Consider the following 17,647-nt stretch of genomic DNA (forward strand, 5'->3'; position numbering starts at 1 on the left):
AAGGCCATTGTCTAAAAGAGAACACTCTGAGATGGAGCCTAAAAGTTTTAATTGATGTGACACAGGCTAACTTCCCTGGATCTTCTCATTAGAAATGATTGTACTGTCAAGTGGTACTTCAGAGAAGTAAAACCAAAACAAACATAAACCCCTTGAAACAAATAAGCAACCAAAAATAACAACAGCTAATATGTGCTACCAAGAGACCACTCTACAAGTAGTCTAGCTTCATTCGGTTATGCTCACCTCACTCTAAAATATCTACAGTTGTCATAAAACAATCTAATGCTGTTTTTCTGAAAAAGACACATGGTGAATAATTTTAATGCATTCATTTGAAGTTTGATATCTGAGTGTCTTTCACTGGCACAAAAAAGCACTGAGTTCACACAAAATGGAAAACCAGAGGAAATAGTGCTGCCAACTTTCAAAAATATTTACTTCTTTTGGATAAAAAAGTACAAATGTATTAGCAATGTAAATGCATTCACATCTAAAAAGCTAGAATTCTTGAAAAGAAAAACGTCAAAGCTGGTGATGCACAAAAATATATTTTCTACTTTGTGTTGCGGGTTAAATAGTAGAGTCAAATGTAGAACCCTGAAGCTCCATTTTATAGTACGTAAATTTTATTTAACGGAAATTTAAGTTAATCAGCCTCATAGTCTGAAGATTCTGAGTAACTAGGTGATCTCTAGGGTCCCTCCCAAATCAAGCCACTCTGTGATTCAAATTTTTCCTTTAATAGTGTAAAATTGGAGACAGGAGAAAGTTTGAAGAAGGACTTCACAGTGTCATGAATTCCCGTCAGATCAATAGAACACTGCCACTCATATACACACAGTTTCTGTTTACAAAATAAGGTGAAGAACGCTCTCTACTGATAACTGCAATTTGGAGTAAGGGAGTAGTTTTTTATAATAACAAAAAGACAGAAAACAGAAGATCATTCATTTCACAAGTCCACATTAGTTAACTAGTCAGATTTATCTATGAGTCTACATTCTCCCCATTCTCTCCATCTAAAAAAAAAATTCAAAAGCACATATTTATATATGAAAGTACTAAATAAACAGAGTATACAGGTTATACCTGCTCTAGATTTAAATGATATAACAGAGTTTGTATAAGTTATATACAAAAAAAAATATCTTTTTGATCAGGGAAACTAAAAAAAAAAATTGTATTTTCTATGTATTTATATGTTGTGTTCCTCCTCAAAAACAGTTCTGCACCTCCTATTCTATCTTCTCCATGACCCACTATCTTTCAACAATTCCAATTATTTATTTCCTTTTAATTTTCTTTCCCAACAGAAAATGCACGAAGTATTCCCAGCTTCCTCCAGCACCCCTGAAACAACATCTTGGCAAAAGACACTAATTGCCCTAATGTTTCCAGGAGCTGCAAGCCCTGACTGGCCAGGCCAGCAGGTTATTAATAACAGATCTATAATGAGTGCATACTGCCCAACTTTCCCACAGATGGATAATAATTTTGTTAATTTCTGTAAAATTTCAGTGCTTCATAAAGACATCAGGAACACTGTATTCTCAAACCATTTCTCTGATTTCTTAAACAATGAAATTGGCCACTGGTTTCAAACCATTGGAGGAGGAATGACTAGTTAATGAACAGACTGTTATTTCAGATGTGTTTGGATACATACATGGATACATGAATGTTAATAGCATATCAGCAATGGCAGTAATATTGGCTATTGCAATACACAATCTTCAGGCCTATGGATAGAAAAACAGTTGTCACATTATTGCAAAAAGTTTACCTTGTATGTTAACCTGCTCTTGGTATAATTGGGCACCCACAGTAGTTGTTGAGTAACTTGTCTCACTTGGCAATCTATTACAATATGATCCTGTGCCAGAGGTTTCTTCCCAGTTCCCTTAAGGTTAAAGATGCTTTCAATGCCACCTGTAGTATTTTGAAGAATAAGCCTTCCCTATGATGAAGAAAGAATAAAAGTTTCAGCACTATAAAAGTCTCATTTGGCAGTCAAATCAACGGCTTCAGTCTATTATTATCAAATCCAGGCAACAAAAGTAAACGTACAGGAAAGATTTCAGATAAGTTTCCTACCTCTTATGTACATTATTCTGTTAAACAGAAGAAAATTAAGGAAACAATGTTTTTCTTTTTAATTTCTCTAAATCATTAACTTTAACAAAATAAAGCCTTCACAATCCCAGATTTTATACTTCTTGGCCCCTTCCTGGAAAGCAAATGTAACACCCAAGAAAATACATTCTCATCCATTCCCAATCCTCACAAAAAATACAATTTTTCTCAATCACCTAATCTGTCCTTCAGCTAAAATGTTCTTCACGATTATTAGTTATCAGAGGACTCAGAGCTTTTGGCTTTTAATACTTTTATAATACTGGATTACCAAAATGCATTACGTTTTGTAGGCAATTTATGCAGATGGATTACTAATCTTTCATGGAATAATTTGTTTTTGTCTCTGGCAATCCACAAATTTAAATTGCATCCTGCAGACAAAGTCTCAGCTATTGTATAAGTTAAAAATATGCGTACTGCTTCTTTTTAACGGTATCATAGTCTCCTCTCTTCAGTTTTAGCATTCAGTAATTACTATGATGGCAAAAGCCACTTCGAAGTAGTAGTTTAACTTATAACAAATTATTTTATGATACAGCAGGGCACTGTCAACAAATTTCATGTATGTTGTAATGAAAAATGCTCAATACTACTACTTTATTCTTATGAAATAAAATTTAAAATATGTATTTAAATTCAGATTAACAGAATATACATTTTTCTGGTCAGAACTCAGAATCTCTGAGTGGAATAACTAGTCAATTCATTGAAACTGAGGGTTTGATAGAAAAGTAAATAAAGGAAAAAACAGTAAGGAGTAAAGGGGAAATCTATCTATCAACCTTTAAGTTTGGTAAAGTTGGATCCTTTTGGTTTTTTTTTCCTTCAGCTAATAGCAAACTTTTAATTTCTGACTAATTCACAAAATCTCTCAAGCAAAAGTTTAATGCTAGCAGTTGATTAAGCACTTTCATAAGCTGAAGTCTGGCATAAATGTTATTTAAAAAAGCTTTCTTTTCAAATGCTTTCAAACTAATTTCCTTCTTACCGTTGTTAAGCACTCAGCAATTGGCTTGAACATGAGAGGATACAGAGCTATTTCACCTAGACCCACACTTATTGAAGGAGGGCCTGAAAAGCCCTGTCCTTCCAAAACTGCTTCAAGTTTCCAGTCCTGGCTAGATATGTTTCTCTGAAATAAAAGTAAAGACATAAATTAGATTATGCTTTTAAAGTTCTTAATATGCATTTCAGCTTTTACTCTCAATGATAGTCAAAGCATGATAGTCAGAGCATGGTTCTCTTTCTTTCCCAAACTACTGGAACAGAGCACCTTCCAAATCCCTTATTCCAGGAAAACTGGCAATACTATCAGCATCAATACTGTCAACAAGACTCGTTAGATAAAAATTCATGATATAGCCAAAGGTCAAGATGGAATTTAGAAGTAACATTAAAACATTTACACGCATCTTCAAGGTTCTGCTTAATGCCTGACAAAATCCTATTTCTTTTGCATCTGTGGATAACACTAGTAAATCTCTTAAAAGTGTTGATGGGGTGTACTAACACATATTGCCTCATTTTGCCACTTACTGCACTACAGGACCAGCCTCACTTTCTAATTAAAGACTGTCTCCCAAAGGAGTATTTACAGTCCTGTTTTCTCAGAAATTGTTTTTTCAAGAGACTGATCTATTTTAAAGAATGGTTATGCTAGGTACCATGAAACGCTGTTTTAGAAACATGTTTTGTCTTGCATATAGGCATATCACAGGACTGCTTGATTATGGCAGGAAGTGAGATATTTTGTAATAAATATTTGTGGACTTCGTATTTCAATAATCCTATTCAGGCAACCGAGAGTCCGGTCTGCAAAAAAATAAATATCAATCTGAAAAGAGAAAATAAACTGAACTCAAGAGCTAATATCAGCCTTGACAAAACAGAGAAGATTGGTCTATTCAATGAAAAAAATGAAGTAATCCTTTTGCACAGAATGAAGATAAATGCCAGAGGTAAGATTCGGATTTTGGAGAATAGAGACGATACCCACTCCAATTCTGGCTTTCATCTTTGAAAGTCTCTTAAACTCAGGTATCTCAGCCTTAGAAATAAAAAATACAACCAACTACGGTCATCAGAGCTAATTTACTAGCATGGCATGAGATCTGCAATATCATGTATCTAGGCTTGGATTAATATACAAGAATAAAGTTACTTAGTTGTTAACAAGTAAATTTCATAGTAGTTGAGCACAAATGCCTGTTTGGAAATTTGAGATTCATACAGTGCCTTGTTTTTTTCAAAATACTATTACTGTGATCTCCAATTCTGTAATAATAATAATTGCAACATCTTTGGTAAAAAGCATGAAAGTAAAAAAGTAATTTATCTCAGTATCCTCATGGTGAAGATAAAATGAAGGTGAGAAAAAGATGACAGATCATTCCTCTTCTCATGCATTATTTTACCCACATCAGGAACAACTTTATCCTTTCAAAAATGAGCCTGAATAGTTCTAAAACTAGCAGGTCATCAGTCTTTGAACACTGCTTGAACTGTGGCAGTTTGAAGACATCACCATTGCCCTGGGGAGAGTGTTACAAGGCCTGACCATCCTCTGCTGAAGAAAATTGTCCTAACACCCAACCTGGCCCTCCCTTGATGCATCTTCAAAGTTTCCCTTGGTAACTTTAAGAACTGTCAGAAACTGCCAAATTTTCCCAATAAGCTCTATATTATGTCCAATATGGACTTCAATTAATTATACTCCAAGTCAGTATTTAAATGCTTTTGTGGATTTTGCAATACGAAGTTTTAACTGTATTGATCAAGAGTTCACTTTTTAAACTCCTGAATCTTAATTTAGTTTGTCACAGTAAAGTGAACTTACTATTGGAATATTCTGAATCACTGCCTGGTAAGCTGGAGTTAGAAATTCAATCTCTGCTTCAACATCATCTGTATTCACTACACATTTAATCACATAGACACGAATATCCCATGAGGACTTCAGGAGAATCTGACAGTGGTAGCAACCAGGACCCGGAGGAATGAATTTTATAGGAAGCTCAACTGCATCAGTTCTGCCTAAAAACAAACAAACAAAACAATACAGTGCAGTGTTGCAAAACATGGAATTTACACACAGGATTTGAGAAGAGTTACAGCAAATGGTAGAAGCTTCCTCCTAGCAGTACATAAAATAATTTGAAATGAACAATGGAATCTTAGAAATATTATCACCATTATCAGAACTTTAATTTTCCTAAAATAAAGGTATATTTAAACATTCAAATACTATTTTCCATTTTCTTTAGCTACGCACAGACATAATTTTTTTTAAAAAGATTTATTAAACCTAACAGATTCAGTAGAAAAGTTTATTGTATAAGAACTTTTGTAGTTATCAAAAAAGTACACTAGATACTACTGAATACTTTAGTCAACAATTAGCAGGAGAGATATTGCAGAGAAGAGATCCTACTTGGTAGCCTCAACAGTAATGGGAATCCTAAGTTCAGTAGTTCTTATGAGAGCTTCCTGTTAGACATTTCCTCCATTTTGAATTGAAAGTCTGAGTTTCCAAAAAATGACAGAAGTGTTCAAGTTAGTACAAAATCATGAAAATTCCAGCTTGCCAATCAATTGTATGTAAGAAAAACTCACCATAGTAATGTCTAGAGTAAGGAAAAAGCCATGTAAACTCTGTCCTCATTTGAACATATTCAGGTCGAAATTTGTAATCTACTCAGACTTTTTCCTCTACTCCTGCTACATCACATCATCTCACCCCCCCTCACTAGGCCTTGTAGAACACTTCACAAAGCAGAAGGAAAGGCATGTGACAAACATCGTTGACTGGCCACAAAAATAAGATCTCCCATTCAACCTTCCCTAAGAGATTCTAGGCACATCAAAAAAATTAAAACTGTAGTTGTGACAACTTCACTGTTTTATATTTAACAAAGATCATTTATTTTCCAGATAAAAACACTAATGCCAAAAGCCCTTGTTGGAAAGGATAATGAGGAAGGTCTGAGACAATATAATGACACAACAGTACCTCACAGATAAAACTCCAAAAACACTCTCTGCGGGAGAACACCTGACAAATTCTTGTGGTTTCCCTTAGTCCTTTATTATGGTTTATTTTCTGATGTTATGTAAGATAGCTGTACATGATCTTCAGTGACAAGCACTGAATTTTGAAAGTGCAATCAATCTTCATTTGCAGAGCTGCCCATTCTCTTTCATGAAGTGGTCTTCCTCATATATTCAGTTCTCCCTCCCTGTCGTGAGCAGCAAACTGAAGCTTTACTCTTGCCTTGTGTCTTCTGTACTTCAGTTTTTTACACAAGAATAGCCCAAGTTCAAGAGACGAATCATACTGAATGATGTTATTAATCTTTTCACATTACTTGGCTATCAAAAAGATTATAAATTGTACCACGGGTTTAACCCTCTATGAAATAAATTAGTTTGTTCACTTTTAAAGACAAGATTAATGGCCTGGTAATTTTTGAATTATTACTTTTAATTCTATCTTGTCACCAAATTATTATCCCCACTGGCTATCTCCCAGTGAAGTTGACCTGAGTTTACCAGTTATGCAAAGGATAAAAGTGTGCATTCTTCAGTTCATGAAGAATTTTCTTCTTCTACAATAATTATTTTAGGACATTGAAACAAAACACATACTTCAAATTTTAAATGCCATTTAAAAAACTCACATTCCAAGATAAAATAGAATTAAAACATATTTAAAGAAAGGTAACACAGTGCATTGGAAGCTCCAAAATACTTTTGTGAATTCTTTTGTGCACTAAATGGAAATTTGTATTACTAATGATCAGGGGTCTCTTTAACTCTATGGAACTGATTTTTGTCCTTCATTGAAGTTTCAATCAGCAATGTCTCCTGCAGAAAAATTAAAAAGCAATCATTCTGTTCCACATTAATAATATTTAATTTGTTATTTCTTTTATCAAAATATTTCTTTCTTGTGAATAAAAAATAACACTGAATAACAAGTTACTTGATTCTTTGAAATGATCGATGAAATGGAAAGGCATTTTATCATTTTTATTTAATAAAGCAAATATTTTTTAAGACATGGTTTCCGTAGTGAGACAATCTCTGCATCAAAATGATTACAGAAACCACATGTCTGTGATTTATAAATGAAGGTGTTTTTTTCCTGGGGAAAAAAAAAAATCACCAAATTTTAAATATCATTAGATAAACTGGGCCTAAAAAGGTCTTATCTAAAGATGCTTTTTTCTTACTCAGTCCTGTAAAATACACTGCTAAAATTAATTAGAAACTATGTAATTTTGCAGGGTCACAATTGGATTAATAAATTCTGAGACTAATGTAGAAACAATAAGCAAAGGCCAACAGCACTTGCCCTATTTCCATGTAACAGGAAGCAGGGCTTGTATCCATGGAACTGAATTGAAGCAACCACTCCTCTAACAGTGAAAGGGAAGCATTTCTCTGACAGTGAAAAATCAAGCCAACAATACAAGTCTATGGTACATTTTCCCTCCCAAAAGTATATATTTATTATTTTATGGGAACATATTTCATATGAAATAGGCAAACAGCTCTTGAACCATGAGCTTTGGATTCTCCTACTCTTGTGAGTGTCCTACTTAATTTGCTGCAGTCATGGTGCCTCTATTTTTAGTCTAGGCTCCAATCTTAGGTTCTCTTTGTTCATCTGCTGAAGCAGAGCACTCTTCCCATAGCTGTCTTTCATGTGATAATGAGGAAATGTAGAGAAAGAACTGCAGCTTGAACATTCTTGTGCTGAGAAGGGCAGGGAAGATTCACCTTCTAAATATTGGTCAAATGAACTACATGCAATGGACTTTTTAAAAAATAAAACACTTCATGAAAAGTTTATTTTTATAGACTTGTGCTAGACAAATGCCTATGGGAAACATTTACCTGATTCTGAATCTGAATTGAATTTTGATGTGAAACAGCTGTCAAAACAGCGCTTATGAAAGTAGAACATTTGGTGTGTATCACAACCACACATTCTTGAAAAGCTAATTTACAGCACATAGGTGATGGTCTTGTTCTCTGGCAACTGCCTGGCATCTTGTACCATTTACTTGATACAAAAGACAATCTGATCACCGTCTGGAATCAGTAACACCCATGTCTTCTGGTTACTGCTCGTTTTAGGTCTGCCTGGCCTGAATTCAAAGTTAATCTTCTGCGTCAGCCAAAGAACAGTACCTTTCAAAGAAAAATGTCACTTCTTGTGGACATTAAGGAAAAGCACATGCTACAGTTTAGTAATAAAAGTGCTTTTTGGATTTATTCCTATTCAATCCAATTACAAACTGTGGCAGGAGGGAAATAAGGAGAAGAGAAATACTATTCTTTCATACCACAATCAGTTGGAATAATTTCTGAAGGTAGGAATCTGCATGCCTTCAGCAGTTAGTCAAACAGCTGTACACTTTATTAGCTTTCATTCAGCAATATCTGTTCTAAAACTAAAAGCTCAATTTCACAATGAACTTAACTCAGCCTCTGACACTGTGCATGTCACAAGGAATTGACTACATAAACCTGAAGACTGAATTTGCAAGTATTGACTCTTGTAAGGTTGAATAACCAATATAGAACATTGAAGAGGCTACACTCCTGACTTCTGTTTATCTATCAGGTCATCTGACTTAGAACGTTAGTCTAACCAGTACTCTTGAAAAAGCAATCACTCTTTTATATATTTTAATGACCGCTGCCATGCTCTGAAATTTTTGCTATCATCATGTATGCTCATTTGCTAACATTTTCTTGCTTTATCTAAACACATGGGAAGAAGAACACTGAAGAAGCCCACTAACTGATTATTGATTCTTTTTCCCACATAAATGCAGTATAACCTTACAAACCTAATCAAAAAGTAAAATACATTTGATCAATCAGAAAATCAAGATAATGCTAGAAAAACAGTTGTTTTTTTTTTTCTTAATTGATTTAAACATTAAAAATCTCATTACCATTTGCAAAATCTTATCACAAATACTCAGCAGTCATGCTCACGTATCAAATTCAGAAATTGATGAGTGACACCACAGTGAGGTAGAACAAAGTTTCTTTTGTGTTGGGTTTTGGGTTTGTTTGTTCATTAACTTTTTAATAAACTATTTATAATAGTTTATAATAAAATAATTGCCCCTCAGTATTTGTCAAGAATAGTTGTGAAAGGTATAGAAAAAAGGAGGCTGCACAGAAAACTATGCCAATGGGCAACTGGAATCTATCCAAATAAAAAGTTTCTTTCATATAACTTCAGAAAGATAGTAAAACTAATGTGCTTTCTTAAATCATCTAATGGTCTCCTCTGAGGTCTAGTGGTGATGAGAAATGGGCATAGAACATGAGATTTATTACTGGCTTTAGAGTACTAGTACTTTCTATGTCTCACAAAAGTAACAGTGACTGCAAAGACGAAGATAAGCCCTGACACTGACAATCACGTAAGAATTTGTTAGAGCTCAGTGGTAAAAATCTTAGTCATATATCAGCATCCCCAGCCCTAAAGGATTCATCTGTCAAGTGAGAGTGAAGCCTTCCCTTTCTATCCACAAATTCTTCTCCTAGGCAGATTCTGGGTTTCACTGAATCTTTTGGAGGACAGTACTAAATTCTGAAGATGGAACAAGGTGGAAGACACTCTGATATATTTTGTGAGGACTAATAACTTTCTTCACCACAGCATTAAGCTTATTCACACAACAGCACAGGAAAAAGGATTTCCATATGTTTTTCACAGTACAACAAAAAAGCTAGCAAATACAAGTGTTCTCCATTGAATTCACTACTGCAGGTATTAAACAAAAAAGAATATAATCCAGTCTAATATTTTATATCTCCCTTATGCAAGCGCAAAACAACTTTCTACAAATATAATATATAAAATAATATAATAAACAAATATAATATATAATATAATACAAATATTTTTTTCAATAATACAGCTGCCATGAAAATTATAAAGACCTTATTTCACCATTTTTCAAAACCACAATTTGAAACAGAACAATGTTTAAAATCAATTCTTTGCATAGAGGGAGAGTACAAAAGAAATGTTACCTTTTACACTTTTAATCCCATTTGTGGCTCACTATCCTGGATGATTAAGACCACCAAATGTAATTAAATTCTTATTACTATGCTCCCAGTTAAATCATAGAACTGAGCTCTGAAGGTCTTAATGTGTGAGAGTCAGAGTGAAGGCTCAGAATATAAACAGTATAATGAAGATATAATACAACTTATGTTTCGGACAGTAACTAGGTAATTATGCTTAAAAAAATTAAGACTTTATGCTTTCAAAAAAACCCAACCTACTAAGATATTGAAAAATTTAATAGCATGAGGACCACTGAACACTAGAATGAGACAACAGAATTACTGACAACACCTCATAAAAGAATAGATTTAAAGTCTTAGGAATTTGCTTTAGGTAAGGAAAAAGAAGTTTCTTCTGATTAAAACCAATGCTGAGAAAGTATACGAGACATTTAAAAGTCATAGAAAGCAGGAGGTAAGGTTGACCACAAGTCATGAAAAAGTGCAAATTTTAAAATAACTTATTTCTCAAGAATATGGAGTGTTTAGGAAATATTACTAACATATGAAAAAATCCATATTATAGATGATTCAGTCTAGATATTTTTTACTTACTATCTGATATGACTGCATAAAACATCAAAAAAAAAAAAAAAAAAGGAAATTCTTGAACAATATATTTCCTGCTAAACAGTCAGAATTAAGTATGCCAAATAATGCTTTAAAACTTAATTTTTAGTTGTTAGTTGTTTGCACTTATTGACGAATATAGTAATGAGCATATAACATTTCTAATTACAATCACAGAATCATAGAATAGCAGGGGTAGGAAGGGACTCAAGATATCATCAAGTCCAACCCCCATTCCAACATAAACATCAGGTACGAAACATGCAAACATCTACTCCTAACACAACTGCATCTTGCTATTTCCACATTTAGATCTTGCCTGTTCTCTTTTGAATAGACAACTATAAGGGTTCATGGCAAAAAAATAGGCAATGAGTCATTTAAACAACTTGGTTACATAAAAATTTGTTCTATAACAAAAGAACCGTGTGTGGTATGACAGCAACTTCATTAAGCTTGCTGGTTATGCTGCGGAAAAATTGTCACAACTCTTTCTTAATCTTCTCTGATTTTTATTAAAGTAAAAGCTTTCTTGGGAAAGAAAGGGAAACGGAGTAGGAAAGATGTGTGAGGTTACCCTATTTTTATAACTACCTAATAATGAATGAAACTTTTACTGTACAGTTTACTTTAGAAAGACTTATGGCCCTTTCATTTTGTACTGCTGTCTCTGTGTTCTTAGCATCAGCCATAGCACTATTTCTCACATAACTTCAAGGTCACATCTTCCTTTTATCACCAGCAAAAAGGGAATGACTCCCTGATTAAGAAGAGATTGTGGCAAGGGATGGGAAAACAGAAAATAGATAGAGCCATTTGTTTCTTGCATTCATTGTCTCAATAGAGACAAGGAAAGATAGTCAGATCATTTCTGCACATGCTACATCCAAGAAAACTGGCAAATTGTCTGTTTGGTGAAGCATGGAGGTGTTTTGCGATGCTACTTCTCTGTTGCTTAAAATCTGGAGCCATTATTTGAACTCCAAATGACATTTTAGCCTTTTCATTTCATTCTCTAGTAACATCCACAGCTAAGAACAAAAACCAATTTATTTCAAGATTATATATGCCTTACATGAGTTTCTACATACTCAAATTCATTATCCTTTGACATAAGCATCATAATTTTTTTATTGTCAATTGCTTTTCACCTGAGCTGTATAAAAGGACTAAATTCTTTTCTAGGCTACTGTTTATGATCTGAAGTTACTAAAGCCTTTTAGGATCATATTCAAAGAGAATGGTAAATAATCACTGTGGCACATGGTCTTCTTACAAACCAAAATTTTTACTTTGCAAAGAATTACAAGTTACATTCTGTGCATCTTGAAGAGGACTTTTAGGAGGATGAGTTCTCAAGCTGGAATTCAAGAACAGCAAAGGTTTCCTAACAACCTCTGTATGAAATGCAGCTGGGCTGAGCATTAGACTGTGTCCTCAGGCAATGTGCTGATGTTATTTTCACTAGATGACCTCCTTCCACATACAGTAAACACAGACCATTTGTCTCATGTAATACTGACATACAACAGGGGCTATGCTTTAACTGCTTTGGAAGTGCACAGAATTCAAAGCAATTGCTCCTGTCCTAAGCATTCTTTTCTAGCCCTGGAATATTCTTACGTTTTATCTTTTTACAATTCTTTCCAAATTTCTGTTAACTTCTGATAGACACAGGAAGCTCCACTTCTGAACTAATTCTTCTGTCAATACTGTTTACTGAGGCAAGACTATCTCCCCACGTCTCACTGCAAACACTTCTAATTTATCTTCACTGCAGACACTTCTAATTTATCTTTAGATCATATTCATCCTTTTAGTATTAGGAAAGGACTTAAAATGAATTAATAAATTGTGTTTCTCTTTTCTCACTTCAGTAGCAAATGCATTCTAAAACCAGTCTCTAATCTGATTTAGTATGCACTGTTGCCAGTACACAGACACTGAAGTCTAAATGGAACAATTTCTGACCTGACAGAAATTCTTTAATTTTCCTCCAGGAAGCAAACAAACAAACAAAAAATGCGCCTGGCATACAATGAGTAGGAAAACAAACATAGCCATGAAAGTACATGTACAGATCAAGAGGTCAGTGAGAACTACAGGAACTTTCAGAAAGAGTCTACTGATCAAGACTTAGGAAAAGTGATCAGAAGAATCTATGGATTTTTCACATTAGTGGCTGACCATATTTCAAGCTTTTAATAAATGTACCACAGCTTTTAATAAATAACCACTTAATTTCAACCAGCAAAACCAAAAAAATATTTTTCTATGCTGTTATCAGATAGCTGTGGTATAATACATTAACTGTGACACAAACATGCATAGATCAGGTATATAAAAACAGAACATACTGTTCTAGTTCTTGTATGAAATGCAACTTTTAAGGCTTACGTAAATCATTTAAAAAACTAGGAAAAAAAAAGAGATCAAAACAGTAGCCAACCAAAAACATTCAAGATTTCAGTATAAAACACGGAATACAAGAATAGTCAAAAGTGTATGAAAAATAACCAAAGCTGACAAGACCACTGTGAAGACTGACCCATAACCTTTCATTATTAAAGAACAGGGAGCGAAGAGTGTACAATTAAGTGACACTTCCGTCAGGCTGACTGAGGAGGGACATAAGAAAAACAGGTGGTAAAACTGGTAAAATTTAAGCACAGATCAGTCCTCCATCAGAAGACAGAGAAATAAGCACAAATTCAGAATCTGACAGACAAACAGTCCAAATTATTTCCTCTTTTAGAACAAGTCAGCTGTGGTTATGTGCCATTGACAAAATCAATGGTATGTGGAAATTGTTGTTTTGAGCTGATAAGACAGAACTTAGATATTAATGAAAAAGACACGACTGAGGACTTGAGCAGTAGTAGAATAGAGACAATGACCATTTTCTGAATATGTTAAGGGAATCCTAGCAAACTAACTTTTCTTTGAGAATAAGTCAAATCCATCCTATTTAAGAATATCCTTACCTATTTTCTCAGGCAAAACCACTTTTTCTGAAGGATCTTTCAAATTAACTCTGCTAGATGCCAACACGGGAATAGAGAGCTTCTCAGGAACCACAAAGAATTCTTGCATGCTCACTTGTATACTATAATCCACGTACTTCAACTCTGGCGGGAATTCACGTGGTTTTAAGAGTTCATACCTCTGGAAGTAAAGAAATAACATATACATACGAAAATCATAATAATTGTAGGTTAAGAAATGTGAAATGAGACAGTCTTAAAAGTGTAGTTCTGTAATTGAATTGGTAACTAGACCCGTTACATAGAAATGGTTGAGAGGCGCTTCTAAATAAAAACTGTCTTATTAATATTTTTTTAGACATCATGTATCTGAAACATTAATTTTAAAACTAATATACATTGAGATTTACAGTTAAATCACCTCCTGCTCAGAAACCTTTCTGCAAGCCTTGGAAGCTTTTCAAGGAAGACCAAAAAGAAAAAAAATATTAAACTAACAATTTACTTTGTATTGGATGTGGATGTGCTTCTTCATTTACTTCATAATGTTTCTAAATAATGAAAAACATGAAAAAACATATTTTGTGAGCAATAACTATATAGTTATTAATACATAGTTATATAACGATATAGTTATTAATACTTAAATGTTGACAATATGTTTGAGGAATCAAAGATTTAAAACTAACTTCATGGACAAATAATCTCCTCCTGTTGGCACTGCTAATCAACAGCATGAAACATATTAGTAACATTTAGCACAATACAAAAAAACAAGTTCCAAATAGGCATTTAAATCTCATAGCAAAAATTAAGTTAGACACTGTTAGCATTACAGAAATAATGCCATTATTTAATACACAGCTTGGCCACTACTGCAATTTTGAATATGTTATCTGGAACACGCTATATTTGCAATGATCAAGATTAATTGTAAGTTCAACAAAGTTAGTAATTCTAGTAACTCTAATAATCAAAGACAACCAAAATAGATTTCCTTTTTTTCCAATAAGGAAAAGAAGGTGACTTAAGTAAGCATAACTAAAACTTACAGTTAATAAAAAAGGAAAACATGCAATTATTTACAGCAATTTTACAGGTACAAGTGGACCAACAACTAGTAGAAATGTAAGAGCAATTTTCATTCTCTCCATCCATTACATAAAAAATTTATACTTGTAGGAAGTGGGTATAAAAGTGTAAAGGAAATGAAAAAGAGAGTGCTAGATATTCAACAGAAATTCCAGATTTCTCTCCAACCTGTCGTATATCTCCCAAAGGATTTAATGAGCCTAAACAATTCATCAAACCACAGGGCCTTGGGAGAGGGTATTTTTTATTCAGGCATTGGTTGGGGAGGGCCTATTTAGACAACAAACACGGAAGCACAGTTCAGCTCCAAATTAAGTTGCAGAACACAAGTTCCCTTCAAATACAAAAAGTTCCTTCAGCAAATTTCACCAGAACTTCTATACTGTCACTTTCATACAGACAGTAAGTAATAATTCATGATAAAAAGAATAAATAGGAACACTTACCAGAAATTTATCTGCATAGAATTACTATACTGAAAAATAATTTTGAATGAAGTCTTTTCTACAGCAGTGTATAGCAGAAGTACTTCATTTAATTTCTCATGAACAATTAAAATACTTGTGTACATGGAGAACATACCTCTTTTTGCACCTTATTGTCAATTCTTATGTGATTCAGTGTTAGTATTCACCATTACACATTTCATAACTTACAGTCCTCCATCGTTCTACAGTCTAATTTATTTTGGCACTCACACTGGATCTTAGCATACTTAGTGGCAAAAAGAACATTCCTTTTATGTTATCTTTTGAATAAATTCACAGCTTCACAGCAGTTGAAGTACTGTTGCACTCAACAGCACTCTAATATTAAAAGACTTCAATTTTAAAAAGTTTATAAGCAGTGTACTAGCTATAATCCAAAAGAAAAATATTTGAGGCCAGATTACATGGTTACAATCCCCGTCCCGTGACAAACATATAACATATTAAGCCTACTTTTTATTTTCCTCATTTAATTTCCTCTGTATAACTTTTTAAATTTATCTGTAACCAAACACATACATTTAGTAGTGTTTAGAGAAAATTTTCTTCCGTAGCACTGGGAATCATGCAGCACTGGGAACCCTATTTAAAGAAATGTCCAATTGGAAAACTGGAATCGTATACATCTTCTCAACAATCTGCCACATGGGAAATTAACTAATCAAACTCAGAGTTTTATCAAAATGCATAGAAATGTATATTCTAATTCTGTGTAAGAGAAAAGTTTGGTTTGGCATTATCGCTATTAAAAATTTATTCACATACAGTAATTGAATATTTACTGGACTATCTAGGGAGAATTTTTTTGCTTCTAGATGCTGATTTCTTGGGAAAATATCACTAGCTAGGAATTGTGTAGGGATAGGGAGCTATTGTTTAAGGCAGATTTGCAGCTTTCCAAAACTACTGGGTATTGATTGCAAAAAAAGTATTTCCTGTTCATGAATTTATGTTCCTGTTCATCAATTTATTCTGTTTTATAAGAACAAGTTTGTTCTTATAAAAAATAAATACAAAAAATTCCATTTGAGAATTTTCATGAGCATAAGAAAAAATGCTAATACAGATAATTACAATGTATTACATAGAACATGATATCTTTTTAAATCAATTTATATTTTTCAGAAGATAACTGAAATAAAATATCAATGTTCCATTTAACAGCAGCAAAGATTTCTTAAAGGAAGCACTTCTTAATAGCATGAGTGAGAAAGTAGCTCCTGCAGTGTCTGAGGGCAATAAAGATTAGTAACTGTCAGATTACAGAATGTGTAAAAAAACATAACTCCATTACACTATTTCCTGAAACTTTAAAATTCATTCATTTTAAAAATTCATTCCTAAAAACAAGAACAACTAATTAATTTCAGGACCAGATTACTGATTTTTCTCACCTCTATTCTGGACAGCCCTAGCAATGCAGTTGCAGCTCTGACACTACTGCTATCCAGAGTTCCTGTGATCTTTCTTCTTTTATATTCAATAGTTGACATCTGCTGTTGAGCAGCAATAGCCAGAGCTCTTTCTCTCGATTCATTGACCAGTGGAATCCTGAGTTTTTCTTCGAGAGTCTGTCCAACTCTACATTTCAAATATAAAATTGGCTCTACTGCACTTGGACCTATTTCAATAAAAACACATAAATTAAAAAAAAAAGGGGAAAAAAAAGACAAATATTGTAACTGTATTAGAACAATTAAAATACTTAGCCTGCAAAGAAAAGGCTGAACACAAAATTCCTTTCATATTCACTCATATGCTATTTATCTACTTACCTATTTTCCTTATAATTTATTTGTTATTATAACTGGGGAAATATAAATCAACGTAAATCAAAATCCAAATACAAAATTCAAAAATTCTACACCGGCTTCAAACTATTACAATAGTAGCAAAACTTAAAAAAAAAAAAAAAAAAAAAAAAGTCTTTCTGCTACCTAAAAATTAGGTAGCAGACAACTACCCTTTTATCCCAGTAGAACATATTGCATCCCTACGAGCAGGAACTACTAGCAATATAATTCTAATTAGAGATGTTAAAATTCAATTTTTTTCCAAACACCTTGCTTTGAGATCCACAGTTTTTGTCAAAGCTCTCTGAACTAAACAGCAACAAATATTTACTCATCCCTCACACACATGCACTTGACCTAAATCAAACAAACATTTTCACTTTCCCAAATTAAAATATTATTAGTAAGAAACCATCTTGGAAGGAAAATAAGTCTGTGATAGAACCTTCATGCACACAGTGGTATCAAACAATCCTAG

At 33.4% G+C, this 17,647-nt stretch overlaps 1 protein-coding gene across 1 annotated transcript in view; it reads right to left on the reverse strand.

Annotated features, from left to right (window-relative positions):
* Positions 1–17,647, reverse strand: part of CFAP47 (cilia and flagella associated protein 47) — a 252,315-nt gene that overhangs the window by 122,541 nt on the left and 112,127 nt on the right. Inside the window, exons 45-49 of the mRNA XM_052674366.1 lie at positions 16,771–16,997; positions 13,797–13,977; positions 4,976–5,172; positions 3,128–3,271; positions 1,787–1,960 (exon numbers count right to left, since the gene is read on the reverse strand). Of these exons, the coding sequence (XP_052530326.1) occupies positions 1,787–1,960; positions 3,128–3,271; positions 4,976–5,172; positions 13,797–13,977; positions 16,771–16,997 (923 nt within the window). The remainder of the gene's footprint in view (positions 1–1,786; positions 1,961–3,127; positions 3,272–4,975; positions 5,173–13,796; positions 13,978–16,770; positions 16,998–17,647) is intronic.

Source organism: Tympanuchus pallidicinctus, unplaced genomic scaffold, assembly GCF_026119805.1.
Source record: "Tympanuchus pallidicinctus isolate F22 unplaced genomic scaffold, pur_lepc_1.0 scaffold14, whole genome shotgun sequence".
Taxonomy (NCBI): domain Eukaryota; kingdom Metazoa; phylum Chordata; class Aves; order Galliformes; family Phasianidae; genus Tympanuchus; species Tympanuchus pallidicinctus.